Source organism: Homarus americanus, unplaced genomic scaffold, assembly GCF_018991925.1.
Source record: "Homarus americanus isolate GMGI-L3 unplaced genomic scaffold, GMGI_Hamer_2.0 scaffold18703, whole genome shotgun sequence".
Taxonomy (NCBI): domain Eukaryota; kingdom Metazoa; phylum Arthropoda; class Malacostraca; order Decapoda; family Nephropidae; genus Homarus; species Homarus americanus.
In genome coordinates, this window is record NW_024749779.1 from 9,624,632 (window position 1) to 9,650,558 (window position 25,927).

A 25,927-nucleotide genomic window follows, 5' to 3' on the forward strand; every position below is an offset into this window, starting at 1 on the left:
ATAGCTACAGTGATTAAGTTACGGTGATATACACTTGGAGCTGTACATAATATATAATTTCTTAATAAATACAGAAAGGACAGTTGGGTTTCGCTACTAAAGCCCTGTATATATGTGGACTTAGTGGGTACACACGGGAAGCATCCAACCGCTGGCCCACGTCAAAGACATGGACCACCCAAAACATATGCAGCGGCTGCAAAGACTACTACGTCTGTGACAGACCATAAAGCTGATATGTGGTGTGAGTACCATCAGTCTGACTCTCACAACCCAGATGACTGTTCCGCTATGCACAGAGCTCGGAGCATAGACGCAGGATTACCCCAGGAAACACAGCAGCGTACAGCGCGTCGTTATTATTACAAGAAATCGGGGGAAGGCCAGCGCCGGTACCAGAACGAAGAAGGATAGGTACATCCGTACCAACGCCCAACAGCACTTCTGTGGCAACCTCGTTAATAGCGGCGCTCAACAAAGCGGAAGTGTTGTATATTCCAGCGACAGTTGGGTCTAACAAGTTGGCTCTGGATATTAATACGGGTACGTGCGCAAATGTATTAGCTTTGGCATCCTATCAAGAGTTACTACGTAGATTCCCTCACCGAGATTTTTCATTTCGACCGACTGACACCGATCTCGACGGAGTTTCCCGGCCGCAGTTGAACATTGAAGGAATGGTAACTTTACCGCTACGCTTTTCTAGACGTGCTATTTGTTTTTTTTGCAGATTTTTATGTAATCCAACAATTTAATTTACTAGCTGATGGGTTGATAGGTCTATCAACACTTAGAATTTTTTTTATAGATGTTCGTCCAAGTAATAATTCTATTACAAGTAATAGTGTTTCCTACAATGCTATGCGCAATTGAGCACCGTTGCTTTCCACAAGGTTGAAAGTGTTATCCACCATGCCCATTAGGAGGCAGGCCAATAACGAATCAAAGCGAGCTAAAGACCTCACAGGCTCACTTTCCCGACGTGATTATAGGTGCAAAAGTTGGAAGGTTTTACCTGCAGTGTATGTATATTATGTATGTTGTATGTATGTACTCTATATATACACATTATTTCTCTAGTCAGTAGCGTGTGGCAATGCCCTTGTTTCATGTCACCACACGCTTAGATAAATGTGCCTGGCGACATTTGGAAGCTGCTAGTATGCCACTTACCACATGTCTCCTGAGAGGTCAGAGTGAAGTCAGTTGACCCATATAGGAGTGTCGGGACTACCTGTGCTTGTAAGCGCACCCTTGTATATTTCCGTTGAATACAACCTACAGAACTCTACAGGTGTTTATGTTCGCTCCTGTAGTTAGAACCAAGTACCCAGAACATCTCCATGCAGTAATAACGGGTACTCTCCAATATCAGAATGAGAAAATCACCACAGCCTCTGTTGTTTTACCAAGTCAGGTAAAACAACAGTGGCTGTGGGGATTGATGTAGCATGTCTTCCTTAAACGTGCAAGGTTAAAGGATAATCGTGTGAATCAACGTTGAGCACAATTCAATCTGGTGGTTTAACAGACGTTCTAGTTCTTAACAGAACAGGCACTCTTAGAATATTGAAAGAGGGATGTTATTTGTGTGATTTTCCAGTTTATCATAACAATGTTGCACCACAGCCTACGCAATTCCCAATTGGTAGTGCTTCTTCTCCACTTGAACAAACTAGACAGGAGACGATAGATCAAATATCACCACATGTTAAGGTGATTGATCATCCTCAAGGCAAGACTAGACTCTTAGAGCTGCTTGCCGACTTCAGAAACATTGTAGCTTTACCAGGGGAACAGTTGGGGCACAAAGATCTAACCTCACATCACATATCCTTAAAAGAGGGCACGAATCCAATTTACATACCAGCTTACCGACTACCACATAGCCAGCGCGCTGTAGTTCAGAACATGGTTCAGGTTATGTTGAATGAAAAGGTTATCACACATTCTAAATCTCCTTTCAATAGCCCATTGTTTTTAGTTCCAAAGAAGGATGGCGGTTGACGCCCAGTTATTGATTTTAGGCACGTTAATGAAAATACTATCCCAGATAGGTACCCTAGGCTTATCTTGAGTGATATTTTACAGTCCTTAGGCAAGGACAACGCTGTTTTTAGCAATCTAGATTTGCTTAGCGGGTATTGGCAAATACCGCTCGATCAAAAATCCCGAGAGGTTACTGCTTTTAGTACTCCTTTGGGCCATTTTGAATTTCTGTGGATGCCTTTTGGTCTCAGAAATGCCCCACTGACGTTTCAAAGGATGATCAACACCCTGTTTGCCGGATTGATAGGTACCACAGTCTGTGCATACTTAGATCTCTTAGTAGTCACTAAAGATGTCGATACCCATCTTGTCAAACTGCGTGAAGCGTTACAAAAACTTTCTACAGAGAGGTCTTAAAATTAAACTTTCTAAATGTGAGTTTTTAATATCCAGAATCCATTTCCTTGGTCATGTAGTTAATGGCGAAGGTATTCATACAGTTGATGATAAAGTTAAGGCTGTTGCTCAGTTCCCACGTCCTGCATCTGTTCATAAGGTGCGTAGTTTTCTTGGTTTATCTGGATATTATCGTTCTTTTATTAAAAAACATGCGACATTAGCGTCACCCTTAACTAAGTTACTAAGGAAAGATGCAATTTTTGTATGGAAAGCTGAACACGAAGATAGCTTTGTTGCATTGAAGACAGCACTTACCAATGCCCCTGTTTTAGCATTTCCTGATTACTCTCAAGATTTCAATCTGTGTACCGACGTCTCTGGACAAGGAATTAGAGCTGTACTCATCCAGTCGGGCTCAAGAGGAAAATTTAAAGTAATTGCTTTTGCAAGTAGTACTCTTAATGATGCCGAAACACGTTATTCAGTAACGCATTTAGAGACGTTAGGTATTGTTTGGGCACTGAAAAAGTTTAAAGACATTATTTTATTGTTATAAAATAACTGTTTTTACGGATCATGCGGCAGTAACAGACCTGTTTCATGGCAGAAATCTATCAGACAGATTAGCACGCTGGTTTTTGACCATTCAAGAACTCAACCCCGAGTTCAGGTATTTACCGGGAAGAGGTAATGTGGTCTCTGACTCTGTCTAGAAACATTGCATCAGTGATGCCTGTATCTAAGTCCACTCTTTCACAATTAGAGGATGAACAACGACGCGATCCATCGTGGTCTGCAATAATTTTTGCTTTAGATTCGGGAGAGGAAATTAAGCTTCCAAAATTAATTCTTCCTCTCAGTCAGTTTGAATTACGACATAACATACTCCATCGATCCAAGAAGGCGTCTGAGAGTATAGTTACACAAATAGTCGTACCTGACACGCTGTGTGAAATGATTATAACAGTGGTGCACGATGTTCCTCAAACAGGTCACCAAGGACGTGACAAATGCCTTGCGAGAATTAGAAAAAAAAAGTGTTTGGAATACTATGAAGAAAGACATAGAATTGCATATTGTTAAGTGTTTGTCATGTGCTCAACATGACAAACTACAAGGTCACCGGTTCCAATTCTACAATATTCTACACCAGAACGTCCGTTTGACACAGCCGCGATAGACTCGCTACAACTTCCATGGAGTCATCAGGGATCCTCGTACGTCCTAGTGTGTGTGGATCATTTTTCAAGATTTGTGATTTTAGTCCCACTGAAGGATAAAGCAGCCGAATCTGTGGCTTATGCCTTAGTGATGAATTTTATATGTCCTTTTACTACGCCCAAGGTTCTTCTCTCTGACAATGGATTAAAATTCAAGAATCAGCTAGTAGCATAAATTTGTGTACAATATGGAATACAAAATTTTTTTATTACAGCCTATCATCTACAGTCTAATGGCCTTGTCGAGAGAACCAATTGCAATATCCTAGAGATATTTAGCCCGATTGTGTGTGACATGCAACACACATGGGAGGATTGGTTACCGCAAGTTGCAGTATCTATTAATAGATCGATTAATAGCTCTACCGGCAAATCACCCTACTATATTGTTTATGGCATAGACAAACGTCTGCCTTATGACGTACATACGGACAAGCTATGCCCTGTTTTTAATATGGAAAATTTTGCGACAAAACAGATCAGCGCTCTGACAGATCTTCATGGCCAAGTACGGAAACCTTTAGCAGCGTCACGCGCTGAAATGATTTTTAAGCAACATAAACAAGCTAAGCCTGTCATGTTAGAAATAGGCGATGCTGTTATGGTGAGAGAACCTGAAAGGAACTCTAAGCTTTCAGTCAAATTTTCTGGTCCATTCCGCATTATCGCCAAAGAAGCGGGAAACAAGTTTAAAATTTGGAAGCCTAATGCACAAACCGCAGATGTAGTCTTAAAAGGGGCCATGAAGATATATTACCCAAGAAGGGTAATGATGTCATCGACACATCTTTTCAGACGAATGGTAATGATGTTCTAGAAACATCTTTTCAAACAGTACACAAATAAAGTGTACCTAATGATAATTATCGTTTAAAACTTCGTTCTGCAAACAAATATTAAAATACATTGAAACTCTTACAGAATGGCTTGGATCATCATTGTGCTGCTCCTACTGCTTTGTGGCACCTCTGTGTTGACGGATATGTCCACGGAAGTCCTTAAACCAGGTGCGCTTGTTGCACCCCTTGGATGCGTTCTCATTGTTGAAGACTTGGTGAACAAAAAATATGAATTGCACGGACTGCTCAAGCTTCCACGCCAAATGGAATCCATTGATGCTCAACTACAGACAGCTTTGACTGTACTTGATGATCTCCCTAAGAATCCAAACAGTTCGGCAATGGTTTCACAAACTGTTCGGCTTCAGCTACTTCGACTCGGAGCCCTTCACAAGATTCTCGTCGCTGTCGGAAACACTATTCCAGCGTCTCAGAATGATCTTGCAAAGAAAGTGCGTTCCCAAACACGAAAAAAGCGAGGATTGTTTAATTTTGTTGGTCTTATACAAAGCACTATTTGTCACAGCGACTGCCGAGGATGTAGCTAAACTAGGAGACTGCATGAACATTGTCGATCAAGCTGTTTTTAAACAAAATCGTGTTATTACTCAAACTTTTCATGCCATTAGTGCCTTAAAATCGAAAGTTAATGGGATTATTTCTGAGTCTAAACATTTATTTAGGGTTGTTTATAAGTTAATGAATTCAGTCCTTACGTTGGAATGGCTCCTTTATTTTTTAGAGTATTTGCATGCTGCGGAAAGTTCTGTTCAAGATATAATTACTAACAAAAATGAACTTAACGCAAGCATCGTGGATGCAGGGTTAGCACGAGTGGATGTAAAACTTGTGCCTGTGAAGACTCTTCTTGAAACATTACAAATAGCCAAATTGACATATTATTTTACTCAAATTTTCCCAGATCATGAGGTAGAATATTATTACCCTCTGTTGGAGTCAATGTCACACACAATGCTATTCTTAACCACATACCTATGCTAGGGCAACACAAATTTAATGCATGGCATTTGGAACCCTTCCCTTTGTATTTTAATGACACACTGTATACTCTGGATAGACCAAAGAACTTTTGCCAATTGATGAAGATTGGATGATCCTAGAGTATTATCACGATGTAAATCGTCTTATTTACATTTGCACGTAAGTCCAGCCTATGTATTCGCATTTATTCCTGCTTTAGAAGGGATATGTGAATTAGCAGTCATTCAAACTAATGTACGCATAGCGCTAACATAATGTAGTTATAGACCAATTTCTAGAAAAACTGTTTTTCATGCGCATCTGCATAATGTGCTATATTTTTTCTTTCCTAATGAAGCTAACGTCATTTTAAAGTGCCAAGATGGTAGTAAACAGTTAGTTGTGAAAGGTTATTATGGGGCTCCACATTACTGTGAAATAACTTGTAGTTCGTTGGAAACCTTGCCTTCTCATGAGCATTTTGCATTGAATTTAAATCTTACTTCAGATTTAATTCCATTGTTTCAAGTCCTTAATTTAACAATTAGTAAACTCAATATTGTCTCAGAAAAGTTGAAAATTATTTCTTACTTGAGAGAGTCACAGTTTGCTAATTTAGAAGATCATTTGCCATTTTATTTTGCATAGGGATTTACAATACCAAGTTTAACCATTCCCACTATTGTGCTAATTCTGGCAGTGATATTTTTGTTTTGTTATTATAAGTCAGTATCTTCCAAGTTGGACATTGTACATAATATACTATCCGTAAAGACACTTAAGTCTAGAACCACTGTAATTAGTGAACCTATGGTTCCAGAGCCCCCATCTTAGTGTCTACACATATGTTTGTAACAAGTTATGTTTATGTATAGGATGTATTCTACAAGACTAGTTAATTCCTCGTGGGAGCTCGGAAGGTGGTGACTGAGAGATGGATTAGCCACTTAGTTTTTATATAAATGTCAGGGCAGTACATTGAGTTTATATAATCATATCACCCCTTGTAACTTTCCACTGGCTATGAAATGACATGGTCACATAATGTGATGGGTAAGTTCCTTGAAGGAGCGGCCCTAAGAATGTCAGGTCAGCACATAGAAGCCGGCTACTGGAGCACTTTTACTCAACCGCTCACACAAGCAGGAAGTATTTTAGAAGAGCTATTTAATATAGCTTCCGTCCTCATTTAACACTCATAGCTACAGTGATTAAGTTACGGTGACATACACTTGGAACTTTATATAATATATTTTCTTTATAAATACAGAAAGGACAGTTGTGTTTCGCTACTAAAACCCTATATACTTTTACATGTTCCAGCCCCATTAACTCATCAAGAATCAACGGTTAAAGGGCCAGTTCACACCCACCCTACTCCAGATCATATAGAATAAATCACTACGGTTCATACACAACAAATCACTACGGTTCATACACAACATACACTAGACACCCTTCACCACAAATGAACAAACACCTACATAAACACAGCTCTATCCTACTACTCAACATATACTGCAGATAATTAGGCGACAAAGAAATTGAAAACCTCCTAACCACACACTCTCAGTGAGAGGTATACTTTGACAATATTATACTACCACACAGATAAAGAAACAGGAACTCATCTATACTAAACAGACCCAATACACCATACTCATCCCTTCTGTACTAAACACATGGTGATGCAGCTCAGGCAAGCACCCCACACTGTAGGATGAACCAGGCTGAGGCCTGGTTCGAAACGACATTTAAGTTAAAAACCCCCTGTCTCTGTGGACCATAGTTTCCTTAACAAGAGAAAACTATTGTCGTTGGTATCGTCAATGTTTGATCCTTCCTTCTAAGCTGCCCGAATACTCTGACCTTTACAATTAGGGATTCAACACCCTCAACTCCCGCCAACCTTGAATTTAAAAACCAAGGAGTTAAACCTCTCCCTCCTCACCTTCTACTCAAACTTGACAAAAAAGCTCAAATCGATCTCCAGCTTTCACCAAAATCCTCCAGGACGATACGCTCATCCTTCCAGGCTACAAGTAGTTCGACATTACAAGATCAAAGACTCAAAACTCTTCCTCTCTAACTCGCTCTGTCTATCTTTGACATAAAAGTTCAAAGACTTTACCTTCACCTTCTTCCAAGCAACACTACCACTAACCTACCTTTCGTTTTCAAGGTGACGGTGTGGTGGGGTGCGATCCCTGCCGGTTTTTTGGCCCGGACTGTGCCCGTGGCGATGTCGGTCAAGAAAAAGAAAAAGAAAACCCTACTCCCGGCCCCCCTCTTCCGCTGCCGGGCAGGGTGGTACTACTGCTGACAATCTTGGAACAACCCTACCGCCATCATGCAAGCTGTGTCGAGCCATGGCACCTTTTTCTACTCCTACAAATCCCTTCCATCCGCCCTTTACCCTTCCAATGAACCCTCTTCACCCTGTCACTTGCCTTTTAGGTAGCTAGCTGTAAATTCAGTTGTTTCTGAAGATGCCTTGCATAAAGACGAAGCTAAGGTGCTCCAGTGTTACCCTTTTCTTGTGTGGTTTTATTAAGATTTATCTTGTCCACGTTTTCATTCTATGGATGTACATGATATATATATATATATATATATATATATATATATATATATATATATATATATATATATATATATATATATATATATATATATATATATATATATATATATATATTTATAATACCTAGTTAAATAACACAATAATTTTCATAAAAGTCTAATTGCAAACTAGATGACTTTTGTGTGTTCATAAGATTTGAGTAAACACAGACAAGAAATACAGACGCAGAGACCTGGACGGAAATGTAAACAAACATTGTATAAACCATCGTATGAAGATCTTAAGAAAAATAAACCCTAAACAAACAACATTTGATTATATACATACTCAAAATCAAGCAACTTGGTAAAGATTTCAAGCAAGTGGCCCATTGGTCCTTCAATCTTGATTTCTCCGTCTTCCTTCATGATGATCTTGGAGTAGGGAATCCACTGAGGGAAGGAGGAAGGTACTTTACTAAACGTTCAACTGTGTCACTTTTGTTCTATGGTTAAATATGAGTTAACTTACTCTTCGCCCAAATCACCCTTGTGTTCAAACTCATATTACCTAACGCCAAGTTAGGTCGTGATAACTTTTTTTCGAGTAATTTATAAATACAAGTTTACTACTGTATGAATTTGTCCTCAGCTTATTGAAAAAGGATTGCGAAAAAATAACATTTGCTGAAGATCTGCACAGTATTTCACCTTTGAAGAAATTGTTTATGAGGAAGAGAAGAAGGCTCATGAATTTGCCTCCCGACAACGTTTTTTTTTTTTTTGTAGCCTCTGGCCTGTCGAATTATTTAAATTTATAACATGGTCGAAAACTTAATTTAATCCTTTCTTTAGAAAATGGTAAATTCTTTGTAAAGTGACGAATGATGTGTTGCAACATCAAAGTTAAGAGGCGAAATAGATAAACAATGAATTAATAAAGCTTGAGGAGCAGATGTGTTAATTTCAGGTTGAAGATTAAACGGCTTACAAGACAACACGCACCCGTTCAAAGTCTGTGTTATAAATATTTATTTCTAAATTCAGATACTTAAATTTTCCCCTCAGCAATTGTTACACAGACTTTACACTACAATTTTATTTGCCATAACATCATTAAAACCTTAAACAAATGTTTCATTGTATTTTTTTATAACATTTAAATGGGAAAACAATAAGAATTTGTATTTCTCTGTCATGTTTTTCACTTCGCCAACTTGCAGGAATATTGTAATAAATAAAGTTAATTTATATCCCTTTTTACTGTTTTCGGAATCCCGCTAAATTATCCCAGTGGGGTTATTAAATCTTCATTACAATTTAGCATTACACTGAATAATCTCTGTAATTTCCTCGCTTCACAAAACCATCTAACTCGTCGTGACCTTGAGCGGTTATTCTTCATTAGACAGTAAATTTTAATCAATTAGTAGCTTGAATATTTGTTTTCTTTTTGTTACTTTGGCATATTATTCAATTTTGAATGTTTTTCTTGTTTACTCATTCGTTAAAAAAAGTGAACGATTATTTAGATAAAATTTTTCACAAGCATTACATTTTCGATATGCTCTTTAACTAAAACGTGTTTACTGCATTTTATAAATATTCTAATCGTGAAAAATTTCGTTAATTCAAACGTTTATTTTTTAACAATTAGGACATCAGACCAGTAACTTAACCTAACCTAAAGGGACTGCCCAGTATGGGCCAATAGGCACGCTGCAGTTTACTCCATTCTGATGTTCTTATGTAACCTAACCTAACCTAACCTAACATAACCTAACCTGACAGAAACTAACCAAATAAAACCTAACATAGCTTAACCTGCTTCTCTGGCGGCTGCTACACAACCACTTCATTTCTCATAATCAAGATGATCTAAATTTCGATTTCACCTTTTCTTAAACCCTTGAGTATGATGATTTAACTCTTTGAATAATGTGATTTTACCCCTTCAGTGCGATGAATTAAACACCTGAATACATAATAACATAAGAACATAAGAATGGAGGAAACTGCAGCGGGCCTATTGGCCCATACTGGGCAGTCCCATTTACACCCAACCCCTATTGCTAATATATCCATCCAACCTATGTTTGAAGCTATCCAGCGTATTCGAATTAATGATGAAATTTGGTAACTTGTTCCACTCATCCACTACTCTATTTCCAAACCAATGTTTTCCTATTTCGCACCTATATCTAAATTTGTCTAATTTAAAACCATTGTTAAGAGTTCGCTCCTGGTTGGATAGTTGAGTACCTTTGTAATGTCTCGTTTGTTCAGTCCTGACTTCCATTTATACACCTCGATCATATCGCCCCTCACTCTACCTCTCTCGAGGCAGTGCAAATTTAGAAGCTTTGACCTGTCTCTGTACTCAAGGTTCCTAATGCCCGAGATATCCATTCTGTAATACGATGACCAGAATTGAACTGCGTAATCCAAGTGAGGTCTCACAAGCGCAAGATATAGTTTTAAGATGACCTCGCTAGTCTTATAGCTAACACTCCTTTGTATGAACCCAAGTACTTTGTTAGCCTTGTTTCGAGCAAATACACACTGTTTACTTGGCTTAAGATTCCTACTTTTCATTACTCCTAAATCTTTCTCGCAGTCGAATTTCTCAATAACATCGTTGTTCATCTGGTATCTGTTTTCCCTGTTTACATCTCCCATACTGAGTACTTTACATTTATCCACATTGAATCTCATCTGCCATTTTTTTAAACATTTGAATTTTTTTTTTTAGATCGTCCTGTAGTATTGCGGAGTCATCGTCAGATTTAATTACACGCCCTATATTAGTGTCATCAGCAAATTTACTTACGTTGCTGTCTACGCTGATATCTATGTCGTTTATGTATATAATAAATAATAATGGTTCGAGTACTGAGCCTTGGGGAACTCCACTAGTGACGTTGCTCCAATGGGATTTAGTGCCGTTAATGCTCACTCGCTGTTTCCTGTCCTGTAACCACGCCCTAATCCATTTTAGAATATCTCCTTTATTGCCATGAGCCTCCACTTCTCTTATTAGTCTTTTGCGGGGGACTCTGTCGAAGGCTTTGCTACAGTCGAGATATACCACATCATAATTGTGCCCCTCGTCCGCTTGTGAAGCCATATTGGGAATCATTGATTAACTTTTGCTTCTCCAGGTGATTTAGAATAGAGATTGAAATGATTGCTTCCAGGGCTAAGGGTATAGTAAGCTCTTCCTTACATTCCTTTAATACTCTGGCAAATAACTCAAGGGAACTGGTGACTTATTAGGCTTTAGTTTGTCTAGTTGCTTACAAACATCGTTACTAGTCAATACTATCTCGCTTAATTTATTTTCTTTGCTATCTCTGTATAAAGTCGGTGCTTCGGGTATCATGTTTAAATTTTCGGTGGTGAAAACTGTTGTAAAATATTTATTCAGATTATTGCCCATTTCTCCGTCGTTATCAGTTAGCTCGCCGGTATCCGACAGTGTTGGTCCAATAATTTCTCGTGTTTTAGTTTGGTACATTTGATAAAATCCCTTGGGGTTTGACTTCGCCTCCCTTGTTATCTTCAGCTCATTATTCCTCTCGGCTTTTCCTATCTCGGTCTTAACCCTACCGGCCAATACCTTATAATAATCTCGGATGTCGACTTTACAATGATTTATTCTCCTACCTATAGCCTTGCTTTGTCCAATTATATTCTTTAAATAATTATTTATCCATTTAGGGTCATTGTTGATTTATCTGATTTTTCTGTATGGTATGCTCTGCCTTTGTGCATTAAGTAACTCATTATTTAAATTGTTGTGTAACTCGGCAACCTCAGATCTCGTTATCAGGTCTCCCGGTAAAGTGAAGTCGCCCTATGTGGGTACATTGTGAGAGGTCACCTCATGTGAGGGCATCTTGTTCACCCCCAAGTGTGATACACCTTCTCTCAGCTGCCTCTTCAAACTATCAAAGTTTGCCCTTCTGAAATTTGGGACTTTAGTGGAATTTTCCTTGCGGCTGCCCTGAAATTCTAATTGGAATCTACTTTCTTTGTGATCGCTTTTAGCAAGTTCGTTCCCTACCTCGACATTACTAATGAGGTTTTCTCTGTTTGACATAACTAAATCGAGTATATTATTATCCTGGGTGGGTTCGGTTATATGTTGGCTTAGGAAACAGTCCTGGATTATTTCAAGAAAATCCTCTGATTCTGAGTTACCAGTAAGGTCAATCCAATCTATTTGGCCCAAGTTAAAGTCGCCTACTATACAGACTTTGCTATGTATGGAAGCCCTGCGCATTTCATCCCAAATAAGTGGCTCATTAACTGTATCAAGATTAGGAGGTCTATATATCACTCCTGTGATTAATTTTTCCCTACCATCGATTAGTTCTATCCAAATTGTTTCTGTATTCCATTCTGTTTTTATTACCTTATTTATTTTACACTTCAGATTATCCCTGACATAGATTGCTACTCTGCCTCCTTTCCTAATCTGCCTATCAGTATGGAATAATTTGTAACCTGCAATTTGGTATTCGACAGGTAGCTCATGCGAGTCTAGGTTTATCCATGTTTCGGTGAATGCTATTATATCGATTTTTTGGGTACATGCTAAAGCCCTGATTTCATCTATTATGTTTCTCATACTTCTACTGTTTGCGTAGTAGACATTTAAGTTTGTCGTTTTCTGAGTCCTCTCTTTGTCTCGTCTAGGTTTTAACTCCCTACCTAATTTAGCTTTGCCATAATTCCTAGCACTATTTCCCTGTAACCTTTCACTTTGTTTACCCGCTCCCACTGTAGTCTCCTCCACCCCGGTGCTCATATGTTTTCTTAGCAGTTTAAAGGCTTCAACATCTTTTGAACTGCCCTCTGGAGAGAACCAGCTCGGGTTGCCACCCCCATCCCTAGACAGATGCACCCCCATCCCTAGCATAAAGGTCCCTTCTGCCGATGACATAATCCCTTGAGATAAATCATCCCTTGATGATTAAACCACCCCATGAGTTCAAAGACTTAACCCTTTGAATCTGATTTCTCATCTCGTTCAGTACGATACTTTAACACCCTGTGTGTGATAAATTAACACCTTTAATACAATGACTTAACGCTTTTAAATGCAATGTCATCCTGTTCAAAGAGTTAATGTAAACCGGGTATTTCTTCATTCCCTCCAACCACATGACACATCCAGCAACATGCTTATATTGTTGCTATCGTTAAGATTCATTACATTTTCTTCAAATGATAGTTATATTTATTTTATAACATTTATCACTTGTAGAAAATGTGTTGTCTAATGGTAGACCCTGCTGCCATATGGTATCACAAAAATTGTGACCAAGTCCCAGGTTGCTGATCTGATTTTCTGCCTCATTTACACACAATTGCAGGCTCTCAATTGTCTCTTTCTTTTGACCATACAACATATATAACTTTTCTTACTCTTGATCTGTTTTATTCTAGCTGTTCTTTTATTCTCCTATGAAATAAGCTAACAATAATATTTAAGCAGGGCCTTCTCGGATTGGTCCCACTGGCGGAGAAGGTTGTGGACCCCAGGGCCGACCTGATCATCTTCAAATTACTGGAACCTCAACTGACGTCACAGCGGTGCTGGGCGATCGGCTTTTTCACACTTCATTTTTCCAACATTTGCGGCCTGAGATCCAATTTTTCTTCAATAGAGCACCATCTATTAACATTTTCCCCCGATCGCTTACTACTATCTGAACTTCAACTGACCAAAGCAGCTTCACCCAAACCTTTTCAAGTCTAAAACTACAGTCTTTATACCTCTTTCCGTTCCAAGCGAGGTGTATGCGCCTACTGCAACACACTTACACCTATAGCTCGGCTCACGGATCTTGAATCTTCTTTTTATGATGTCATCTGGCTCAAAACATCTCTACCAATTATGACTATTTTTCTTTGTTTCCTATACTGTTCTCCCAACTCTACCAACTATCTGGAACTCTTTAACTATCTCACTTCTTTCCATGAGTCGTTACTATCCACACACCCCAAAACCGAGATCCTCTACCTAGGGTATTTCAATGTACATCACAGAGAGTGGCTTGGCTCTGCAAGGGATGGCCCAGGAGGAGTTGAGGCACTCTCTTTTTCCTTACTTAATAATCTGGAACAAATAATTAAGCACCCTACACGTGTTTCTGATTGACACAATCAATTTGCTAATAATCTTGATCTTTGTTTTACTTCTAACCCCTCACACAATTCATACTCAATTTCTGCCCCTTAGGGTCTTCTAGTTACAATCTTATTTCTATTAAATCAAACTGGGCACGACCACCTGCCCACGCCCCTCTAAACGCCAACTATGGCACTAACGGGGGGCAAACTGGCAATCCTTGCGAGAATTCTTCGTCAATTTTCCCTGGGATGAATGTTGTTTTTCCGCTCAGGACGCCTCGGTATGTCCTGACAGAATTGACGGGGTTATACTCGGTGGTATGAGTGCATTTATCCTATTTTCTACCAAAACGTTCACTTTACAATCATTGTTTGATCGCTCCTGTTCTCTTGCATGTTGGAAGAGAGATAGGGCGTATCAATTTATGAAACTATCTCCTTCTACTATTACTCACTCCTCTTTCGTCATTTCCAGGAATCGTTGTAAAGTTATTCTTCATAGAACCAAGCGGAATTTTATAAACAGAAAGACCGTTAATCCGAATAACTCTCTTCTAGTAAATCCTACTGGTCCATAACCAAAAACATCTCTGATAACTTCTGCACTCCCTCTTTTCCTCCTCTCTTCCGACCTTATACTCTATACACAATTCTCCCCCTGATAAAGACAATCTTTTTAGCACCTTATTCTACTCTTACTCCACCTTAGACGATTCAGACTCTAATGGGGTACTCCACCTACTCCTGCTCTTCCTACTGAACCTATGCACTTTCCTATAATCTCCATTCGTATGGTTGCTGGTGTGTTATCCAGGTTGGATGCGAGTAAGGCTCATAGACCGGACGGAATAACCCCTTGTATTCCGAGGAAGAGTGCTGAAATTCTGGCCCCTATGCTAGCTCGCCTCTTTCGCCTTTGTCTCAAAACCCAAACAATTCCTTCTTCTTGAAAGCATGCCTCAGTTCAGCCCATCCCGAAGAAGGGTGACCATTCCAATCCCTCTAACTATCGCCCCATTGCCCTAACTTCATCCCTCACTAAGATTTTCGGAACTATCTTAAACTCTCATTTTCTCCATCACCTTGAACGCCTTTCTCTTTTGTCGGATCACCGGTATGGCTTTCGCCAGGCGAGATCTACTGGTAATTTGCTCTCCTACTGTACCCATCTTTGGTCATTCTCTCTTAGGGATTATGGAGAAACTTTGGTAGTGGCCCTCGACATCTCCAAAGCATTTGACAGTGTACGGCACAAGTCTTTGCTTTCTAAGCTTCCCTCTTATAGTTTCTATCCCCCACTTTGTTCTCTAATTTATAGCTTCCTTAAGAGCCGATCCATGGCAGTTGTTGTCGAGGGATCGATCTCTCGCTCCTTCTCTTCCAATAGTGGTGTCCCAGAGGGTTCTGTTCTTTCACCTACTCTCTTCCTTCTTTTTACCAATGATTTACTTCAAACTACGGATATCCATTCTTATGTTGATGACTACTCTTCACTCTTCTTCACATTTTTCTGTCCCCCCTAATTCTGAAACTAGATCTGTTTCTAGAGCTAATATCATTTCATCTATCAATGCTGACCTGGGGCAGCATGCTCAAAACACCTCATAGTTATGCACATTAGCTGAGATACAATACCGTAACTTACAGACTCCTTAGAGTCTCTTAAATTTCATTTATTCAAAATTTAATTGCAGTCCCATAAATCGTCTGTAACTCTAGTGTTTACCCAGTAAATTCAGTTCTCTTGTCCGAAGGTAGATGGCAGTGCAGGAGCTAGTTCGCCAATTGTCGTTTAGTTAAGAAAATCATCAACCAATCACAAGAGAAGGAGAAGTCGTCTAAGTTCGACACACGTGATAGTTGCTAGACGTACTTCAAGCTTCATTAGTGAAGATGGATTTATGTTTGAGTAATACTTGAGGGTAATTGTTAACCACTGACCAAAATAAGCCTTTTTATATATTTCATGTTGATCCACAATGGAAACGTGGATAAGATAAACCATATATATATATATATGTATATATATATATATATATATATATATATATATATATATATATAAATATATATATATATATATATATAATATATATATATATATATATATATATATATATATATATATATATATATATATAGAGAGAGAGAGAGAGAGAGAGAGAGAGAGAGAGAGAGAGAGAGAGGTAAAATTGCATAACCGAAATATCACACTTTTCTTGCAAAAAGTATTTTTTCAGAGGTTTTTGGTTTAATACATTCAGTAATCATGCTTTTTTTGGCCGCAAAATTAGTGAAATGTGCCTTACCCTAATGTAACCTTACCTAACCTAACTTTACTTAACCTAATATTTACCAAACCTAACTTAACTTTACTTAACCTAATCTTTACCTAACCTAACCTAACTTTACTTCACCTAATCTTTACCTAACCTAACCTAACTTTACTAAACCTAATTTTTTCCTAACCTAACTTTACTTAACCTAATCTTTACCTAACCTAACCTAACTTTAGCCTCACCTAATCTTTACCTAACCTAACCTAACTTTACTAAACCTAATTTTTTCCTAACCTGTAGGTTATGTATATAAGCTACTGTGCCGAGTAGCAACCCTGTATATATAAGCTACTGTGCCGAGTAGCAACCCTGTATATAAGCTACTGTGCCGAGTAGCATTTATATATATCATCACTTGGCAACACTGCACGTTATGTGGCAACATTGCCCCGAGGCTGCCATATGGCAAGGCAGCCTCAGTCTGACTGTGTGAGCCTTGCATGGCACAAGCGAGTCACCACTTGTATTTCTCTCATCCATAATAAACGGACTTCAGTGTTACACGGTGTTTCCCTACCCATCACTGCATTCTTCAGGGAACACTTGTAACCACCATGGCGCAGTGATTGGGATCTGTGGACTTACAAGTGTGTAAACAAGCTCTGGGAACAAAGGTGTCGGCCGCTTCCATTACTGAACTTCAGTATGTGAAGCGACCTCACACCCTTGTCGCTCACACTGAGCATTGACCTACAGGAGACCCTGAACAACACCTATGGAATTAGGGTGTGTCATACGGAGGCGAATTTTTTTTGTTTGAGTTTGAAAAATCGGCCCATGGTATTAATGATGTAGTTCTATGTGCAGAATCATGTGATATCTTCAGATTTGAAAAGTTTTCATTTTTGCTAGGTAAATTTTAACTTGAAATCTTATGAAAATTCAGTACTCCCACCCTTTTACCAACACCACTAAATAGCTTATTTAAAGTAAAGTAAATGTATCAGGTTAATTTATTAGGATGAAAATGATCCAGAATAGTGAAACGAATGATCTTGACACATTTATTAAATTTAATATTCCTTTAGAAAACAAAATCATCAAATACAAAAACCGATTTTACTACTACGACCCGGTGTTGCTGCACACCATAGAGAACATGTCTTTCTTGCTTCTGTTTCTACTCATCACCTCCTTGCTGACCACCTGAGCTCGGATGTAGCCTTCCCTCCTCTCCTGGCTGTACATGTGACTGCTGGCCTCGCTCACTTGCTGTACACAACGCTCTATACTCTGGGTGTGCGAGGGCCAGGCAGGGACATGCATGGGGTTGTCCAGGAAAGTTCTGACTTGAACATTGGTGAGGCTGCAGGTAAGAGGGGGCTCACTGCCAGCCTGGATGTTGTCCAGATCTATGAGATCAGTGAGGGTCTTGGCACCTCGATTGACTTCAGGAGTCTTCCTGACCCTGAAGGAATCGTCACCAACTGATTCGTCATGCCCAGATCCTCTCATAAGTCTCATATCCAAGATCTTTTTGACTGCCACTCTTCTCTCCTCCTCATCCTTACAGCAGAGCATTGTCTGCAAAACTGCCTCGGGATGAGCATACCAGGAAGATCTCCTCACAGTCTGCTCCACAATCTGAATAACCTTCCTTGGCTGACTCCTCAGGAGCTCAAGCTGGAAGAGAACATGCCTCGGACCTTCGGAGAACGATGACTTGACCTTGGTGTTGAACCAATTTGGCAAGTAGACACTCACGATGAATTGGACAATAAGTCTCTCAGGTTGTGAAGCTGGTTGCCTTTCAAGTTTATGATGGGCGACCTTCCCAAATTCTGCAGAACCTGAGCCGTTGTGAGCCACCTAGAGCCATGAGACTGGACCTATCTGCAGAGTAAGCAAGTCTATCAGAGCATGACCCCAGTTTTTGATAGCACTAATCAATAACCATAGTACTGGTCAGTACTCAGGTCGTCAATGACAGTATGTGCAAGCTCAACGAGTGGAGGGCCAACTGTGATTTTTTCAAAGCTCGGATTTATTTCTAACTCAGTGGCAGAGTCCAGCATCTTGCCAAGAGGACCAGACCATCTGTTGTTTGAAAGAGTCTTGCCATCCAGCTCCTGGATCAAATGTCTGAATGGCAACTCGTTGGTGTGGAGGTCACAAACAATCCAGACCAGCTCCCTCCCAATCTTCCGCTCTATCCACTGTATGACCCCCCCTTGCTACCCTGTGTTCGTGTTGGTGCTGTCCCCTCCAATGGCCTGCAGGGTCTGGTCTACGTTCCTCTCTCTGAGCCAGTTCACAATGTTATCTGCCACTATCTCAGCTGAATTTCCACAGTATATGCTGGGAGTGAAATGCTACAAATACTTCCCTCCTGGTTCACTGCAGCAGGAGTAGTGTTCCTCCTTCACCATGGCAGGGAACAACTTGTCAGAATCTCCAACTTTCATGAACACTATAGTGTCATCCCTTCTCCCATCAAAGAACAAACAATTGATTCCATTTTCTCTTATCCCCTTACCAAACTCCTCTTCTAGGTTACTGACAAGTTTCTCCTGAGCTCTCCTTACTTTGTTATGATCTATATCTGCGGTGAACATATCCAGGTGTTATCAAGCCACCGTCAATCCAGGCAGCTGTTGCTATCTCTGCAGTTTCTCTGAGACCAGTGTGGTGTCGCATGCTGGCCAAGAGCTATGCCGGGATATCTTTCTATTTCGAGTCAGTATGCCTGGAAGGTTTGGGATCATTATTTTTCTGGGTTAGGGATAAAGTCATATTCTCTGGTCAACCTCCGGATCCAGCCATGGGAAATCATTAAACTCTGAATCAGCTTGACTCCAATCATCGGCCTTTTACCTCACCCTGGGCCTTCTCAAGTCTCTTTTCCTCGGCAACTCTTCTCCTCTTCTGTCTCTGTGGCAGCCTCCTGTCTCTTGGACTCCGGAATATCTTGGCTAGAAATCATGAGAGCCCCTATACTGCCAGTCTTCTCTCTCTGTGCTTTGATAAATGCCAGTTCGATCACAGGAATCTTCAGTTCAAGCTTGCAAATACAGGAGATGTGGGCCTCGGATTTACAGTCACGATCGCATCCAAACTCAGGACAGAGAACAATTGGGCACTTGCAAGTAATTATATCAAATAACTGGTCCAGTTGCTTGGCAAAGCTGTCCTTAACTGCAAGTTTTCCTCTCCCAAGAGAGATATCTCTTGCCTTTTTCCCCAACTGGCTATGATCTCTCACTAATCTTCTTCTGACTTGTTATGACTGGAGGCTTGAACTGGCGTTAGCCAGAGTGTACTGTGCCAAGACTTAGCGTTGGTCATATCACTGGCAATGTCTTTGTTTGTGTAAGTTCTTCTTTGGTTCTTTTTCACTGTTTGCCTGATTAAAACACCATATCTCAGCATCTCTCAATACTTGAGCAGCCTCCGACTTCAGGAGCTCTCTCCCCAGACCCAAGATAGTGACTGAGATGGCTGGATTTTTGGTTCCTCGTCTGACACAAGCATGCCATAAATATTATCAACTTATAAATGCATCAGAATCTGGAAACAGAAAAAAATATTGTTAGTTGGGTTGTTAAGAATGAAGTCAAGCCAATGTTCACTATTTAATTGTAATGCACTAATGCAGCTGTACGTTAGATTTTCGATAAATTTCACGCTAAAATTTACCTAGCAAAAGGTTGCAAAATATTGAAACTGAAATTATTTTCTGTTTATGTACACTAAAATCTACCAAAAAAGTGATGGGCCATTAGTTTTAGCTGATCTTCCCTCCTATGACACACCCTATCGAGACAGTTACGTCTGCCGGTGATGCGTGGACTCATAGTGTGTTGTGTTGTGTTGCGCTGTGTTTCGCCGCGATATGCAGTGTTGGGCCGTCACAGTGCGTTTTAGTGACGGTGGCAGTGTTAGTGTCAGTGTATTAGTGTGTCTAGAGGTGAGAGTTGAGCATTGACCTGTTTTTTTTGTGGTACCCACGGAGCACGCAGGCGTACACCCTTCTCGTGTGACATCCCGGGAGACACTGACTGTCTCACTCTCCTGCGTCTCTACCTACCGGCATTAAGGCCACCACGAAGTGCTCTCTCAGACACACACACACACACACACACACACACACACACACGCACGCACGCACTCACTCACTGATAGAACAGTGGACTTTGCGTTATTTCTGCGCTGTTTATGTCATATATATGTGGTTCGAGCTGTTGAGGCGCCACTTTACATACTAAACAGTGCACTCCACGCACACACAAAGATGGGCGGTAAGAAGGGACAACGTCAAGATGGGAGACACGACTCCCCACCACCTTCTCCTCCACCGGGCGCAGACTCTCATCCTCCACCTCCAGTGACGGACATTGCCACAATTCTGAGGTGGATGGACGACCGGGACGAGAGACGTAGAGAGATGGAACTTCAGAGGGAGGAGACACGAAGAGAGGAGGAAAAGTCGCGTTTTGAGGCACTATTGGCGACCCTGGCGCTAACCCACCCTCCCTCACTCGCGGGTAGCGCGCTTCAAGGCGCCAATATCCTCCCTCCCTCACCACACCAGCTTCCTCCAGGTACTGTTGCCTCCAAACAAACAGCTCCCAAGGCATCTGTTCAACCCCCATCCGCCCTCTCACCAGACGTCACGTTTCAGCTTTTTCGTGAGTGGAGGCGGCGTTGGACAGATTACTCCACGATGGTGGACCTTGACAGCATGCCTCCAAACAAACAGCTCATCCAACTGCGGATGTGTTTGTCGCTGGAAACCCAGAGAGTTTAGGAGCACACGTTGCAAGTGCCTCCCGATTCTACCTCTTCAGTGACGGGTGTGCTCGACCTTTTACAGGAGCATGTTAAGGGTAGGAATAACGAGGCTTTGCGTCGCCGCGCCTTCACCAGCTGCAAGCAGGCGGAGAACGAATCCTGTGACGACTTTTTTGTACGCTTGAAGAGTTTGTCAGAGGAGATCGACGTCTGCAAGGCGCACAGCCGGGAATGTGAGGAAGCCTGGATCAAGCACGGGATCTTGACAGGTATCAGGCAGGAAGAGTTGGTGCAGCGACTTCGCCCCCTGGACGCTTCCTCCACACTCCAGGTGGTAGTGACTGAATGTCGGTCATACGAGGCCACCAAGTCCGCCACCTCTGCCTTACGGGCCCCACCTGCTGTGAGAGCTATCTCACAATACAAGAAGGGTAAGAAGGCGGCCAACAACGCGAAGGCTGCCACACGTTCTTCCACGCCTCCGCCTAGTGCTTCCTGTGGCAGCTGTGGAAAGCAGCATGGCCCCAAGACTTGCCCGGCCGCCGACGCACTGTGTCGTGGATGTGACCGTAAGGGCCACTGGTCTAACACAGACAGGTGCCCTGCACGAGGCCGCAAGTGTCAGGCCTGTGGTCGCTATGGACACTACGACAAGTGCTGCCGCCAACCCAAGCCCAAAAGCCCGAGACGAGGAGGAAAGCAGCGCACTTCCCTCGGGGTGGTTCGCACGCAGCCCCCTCCAGATGGCCCACGCAGCCCCAAGCAGCAGCGGAGTCACATCAGGAGGGTGGAATCGACCACACGCCCCAGTTCTACCCCTTCCCCTACTATCCGCGTGGCCGTCACACAAGGTGATTTGTCAGGTCACATCGATGTGATACCGGACACCGGCGCTGATACTACGGTGATTGGGTTGAAGCACCTCCAGAAACTGGGCCTCACCAAACACGACCTGGGACCACAGCCGCAGCTGCAGTACTACGATGCCGACGGTTCCCAGATGCCGGACACTGTGGTCTCCTTTCAAGGGGAGATCACTTACGGCGACAGGTCGTGTCACGGATGGGTCGACGTGCGGCCTACTCTCGCTACACCCTTGTTGTCGTGGGAGCACTGCAAGGAGTTAGGCGTGGTGCCCAGAGACTTTCCTGAGCAGATCCCAGCTGCTCGTTACACTGCCAGCAGGGTGCGTGAGTCGACGAGCGACGCGCCTGGCGCTGCCACACAGAGCTGCCCAGAACCCGCGTCCACTCCCACCCACACAGGATGCTCCCCTGTCCAGATCCTGTATGGTCACCCTGTCTGCTCTTGCGTTCCTGCAGACGCCAAGGCCTTTGCGAAGGACCGGCAGACCAGAGCCGAGAGCTGCTACCGCCGCGCCGCTTCACGTGCCCAGGACGCCAAGGCTCGGTATGACGACCGTGCCCGCCCTCTTCAGCCACTGGAGATTGGTGCCCTTGTCCGCGTCCAGGACCCGACGACGACACGTTGGGACAAGGTGGGCATAGTGATGGGCGTCGGCCGGTCGCGGGACTACAAGGTCAGGATGCCGAGCGGCCGTGTCTGGTGGAGGAACCGCCGCTTCCTCCGGCCAGTCCCACCCCCTGCTGCTGGCCCCCTGACCGAGGACGAGTCACCTACACCTCACGAGGATCCGCCCCACAGTGCACCTCGACGCTCGGAGCGACTTAGGACTAAGAAGTCCGCTCAAGACAAAGACTATGAGCGTGAGGGGGGGAGGGAGATGTAGGTTATGTATCTATGCTACTGTGCCGAGTAGCAACCCTGTATATAAGCTACTGTGCCGAGTAGCAACCCTGTATATAAGCTACTGTGCCGAGTAGCAACCCTGTATATAAGCTACTGTGCCGAGTAGCAACCCTGTATATAAGCTACTGTGCCGAGTAGCAACCCTGTATATAAGCTACTGTGCCGAATAGCAACCCTGTATATAAGCTACTGTGCCGAGTAGCAACCCTGTATATAAGCTACTGTGCCGAGTAGCAACCCTGTATATAAGCTACTGTGCCGAGTAGCAACCCTGTATATAAGCTACTGTGCCGAGTAGCAACCCTGTATATAAGCTACTGTGCCGAGTAGCAACCCTGTATATAAGCTACTGTGCCGAGTAGCAACCCTGTATATAAGCTACTGTGCCGAGTAGCAACCCTGTATATAAGCTACTGTGCCGAGTAACATTTATATATACCATCACGTGGCATCACTGCACGTTATGTGGCAACATTGCCCCGAGGCTGCCATATGGCAAGGCAGCCTCAGTCTGACTGTGTGAGCCGTGCATGGCACAAGCGAGTCACCACTTGTATTTCTCTCATCCATAATAAACGGATTTCAGTGTTACAAGGTGTTTCCCTACCCGTCACTGCATTCTTCAGGGAACACTTGTAACCACCATAACCTAACTTTACTTAACCTAATCTTTACCTAACCTAACCTAACTTTACCTAACCTAACCTAACTTTACTAAACCTAATTTTTTCCTAACCTAACTTTACTAAACCTAATTTTTTCCTAACCTAACTTTACTTAACCCAATCTTTACCTTACCTAACTTTACCTAACCTAATCTTAACTAACCTGACCTAATCTTTACTGAGCCGGTAATTTTTCAGGACTAACCCGCTGGCGAAATTGAGCGAAAGGGAATATATAAACACCGGATTTTCACTGTTAATTTTTTTAGTGGACACTGTTGTAGTTTAAACAAATGTGTTAAAAAATGGATATTACTAAAATTAATGTAACGTAACATTTGTTTGTATGATAAACAAATCTAACCAACTTAACCAAACAAACCTACCTAACCTTACCTAACTTCCTTACCGGGGGGGCTCTGCCCCCCGGACCCCCCGGTATATTAAACAGAAAGAACTTACTATAATCGGTGTATTTTTAGGCATTTTCTGTACGTTAATTGATATGGCGGCATCAGCGTTTATGCAGCCAGGGCGGCGGTGTGATTTATTGGGATGGCGGGAAACGTCAAGCATTGAGGTAATGATAAAAAAATTATTTCCAGTCTGAAAGCACAGGGATTCCCGCAGTGTGGACAGTCTCTATTTAAGGGAACAGTGTCGTGGTCTTTTAACAATTGAAGGGTCTCGTTGTCTTTATCCCCAAATTCGCAAATTACGTCCATATAAGACAGGCAATAACCTTCACGCGTCATGCTAAAAATGAAACTGCCACGGCCACATTACCGCTGGGAAAACAAATTACTGCGCTCCTAGGATTAGTCATATATATTAACCACCTAACCTAACCTTTACATAACCTTACCTAACCTAACCAAACCTAACCTAACCTTAACACGCCTTACCTAACCTAACCTAAATTTAAAATGCATAAAGGTTAAAAGGCACAATAGTGACGTCCTAAGTTACATTTATATATCATCAAGAGATTTATAGATATGTTGGAGAAATGATTATAAAAAGTTTGTTATCTCTACAAATGTATTTAGAAAAAAATAAAAAAATTCTGGAGAACTTAATTGTTTTTTATGTGCGTTGCGGCTCACTTCGGTTAGGTTAGGTTAGGTTAAGTTAGGTAGGGTAACATTAGGTTAGGTTAGATAAAGTAAGGTAAGATTAGGTAAGGCTAGGTTTTGTTAGGGTAAGATACATTTCACTAATTTTGCAGCAGAAAAAAAATCACTATTTAATGTATCTGATAAAAAACCTATGAACAAAATTCTTTTTATAATAATTTATTTTTACCCCCATTTTTTATTAAGTTTGATGAGCTTAGATTGGGTTAGGTATTATTTAACTCTGAGTCATGGGTACTTATTGGATACTTGGCAGAATAACTTGTTATATGAAAAAATGTTCACTTGACCTCATAATTGGCTTTCATTACTGAAGGATATTTACAGCTATACCACATTAATAAGATCTATCTGCAAGTTTACTCAGCCAAAAAAAAAAATGTACCATAAATGTGGACAATAAAAATCTTCTATTTTGGCACAAATTATTTGAAAAGTTGTAAGAAGACAAAAGCTGCGTCTCTTCCATTCCCCCACAAATAGAAACACTCATGCCTCTTCTTATCGTAAAAAAATGAACTAAAAGTCAAACTGTAATATTGTATTTTAGTATGTTGATTTACAAAACATTTTCTTCATTATTCTATGATAAAACAAGTCTAACAAGCATTATTACAATATTTATTAAAAAATTTTCTTATGCAATCGGGAAATAGCGACTTCTATATACGGGTTGATCGTGTTACAGCACCTCCTTAGGTGCTGTAAGTTACGGGCTAGATTAGGGGCTCACTTACTGAGTCCGCTGCCAAATATTTGCTTTGAGTATACAGATCGGAGACTGTAAGTCCAGTTACGGGGTAAACAAAGAGATACAGTCCCGTAAATGGTTTTGAGTATGCGGCCCCTGTGCAGCAGCTCCGAATGGGGAGGTAGAAACATTGGTAAATTCAATAGTAATAAAAGACAGTATTTACCAATTACACCTTCCAAAAATAGAAGATCTCCCACTAATCACATTTCAGGATGTAATAATTCTGCAAAATTCTAAAATAGATCTGCTAGGCTTCACCATTTCCTCTAAAATGTTATGGAAGCCACACATCCACAACATTGTAAAAACGGCCTCCCGAAAGCTGGGAATGCTGTACAGATGCAGTAGGTACTTCACTGCTGAGCAGTTGCTTCAAGTTTATAAGGGATTCATTCGTCCTA

At 41.5% G+C, this 25,927-nt stretch overlaps 1 protein-coding gene across 1 annotated transcript in view; it reads right to left on the minus strand.

Moving 5' to 3' along the window:
• LOC121853901 (glutamate receptor-like) overlaps positions 1 to 25,927 on the minus strand; it is a 59,798-nt gene that overhangs the window by 14,506 nt on the left and 19,365 nt on the right. The window contains exon 3 of the mRNA XM_042348294.1: positions 8,340 to 8,443. Within this exon, the coding sequence (XP_042204228.1) occupies positions 8,340 to 8,443 (104 nt within the window). The remainder of the gene's footprint in view (positions 1 to 8,339; positions 8,444 to 25,927) is intronic.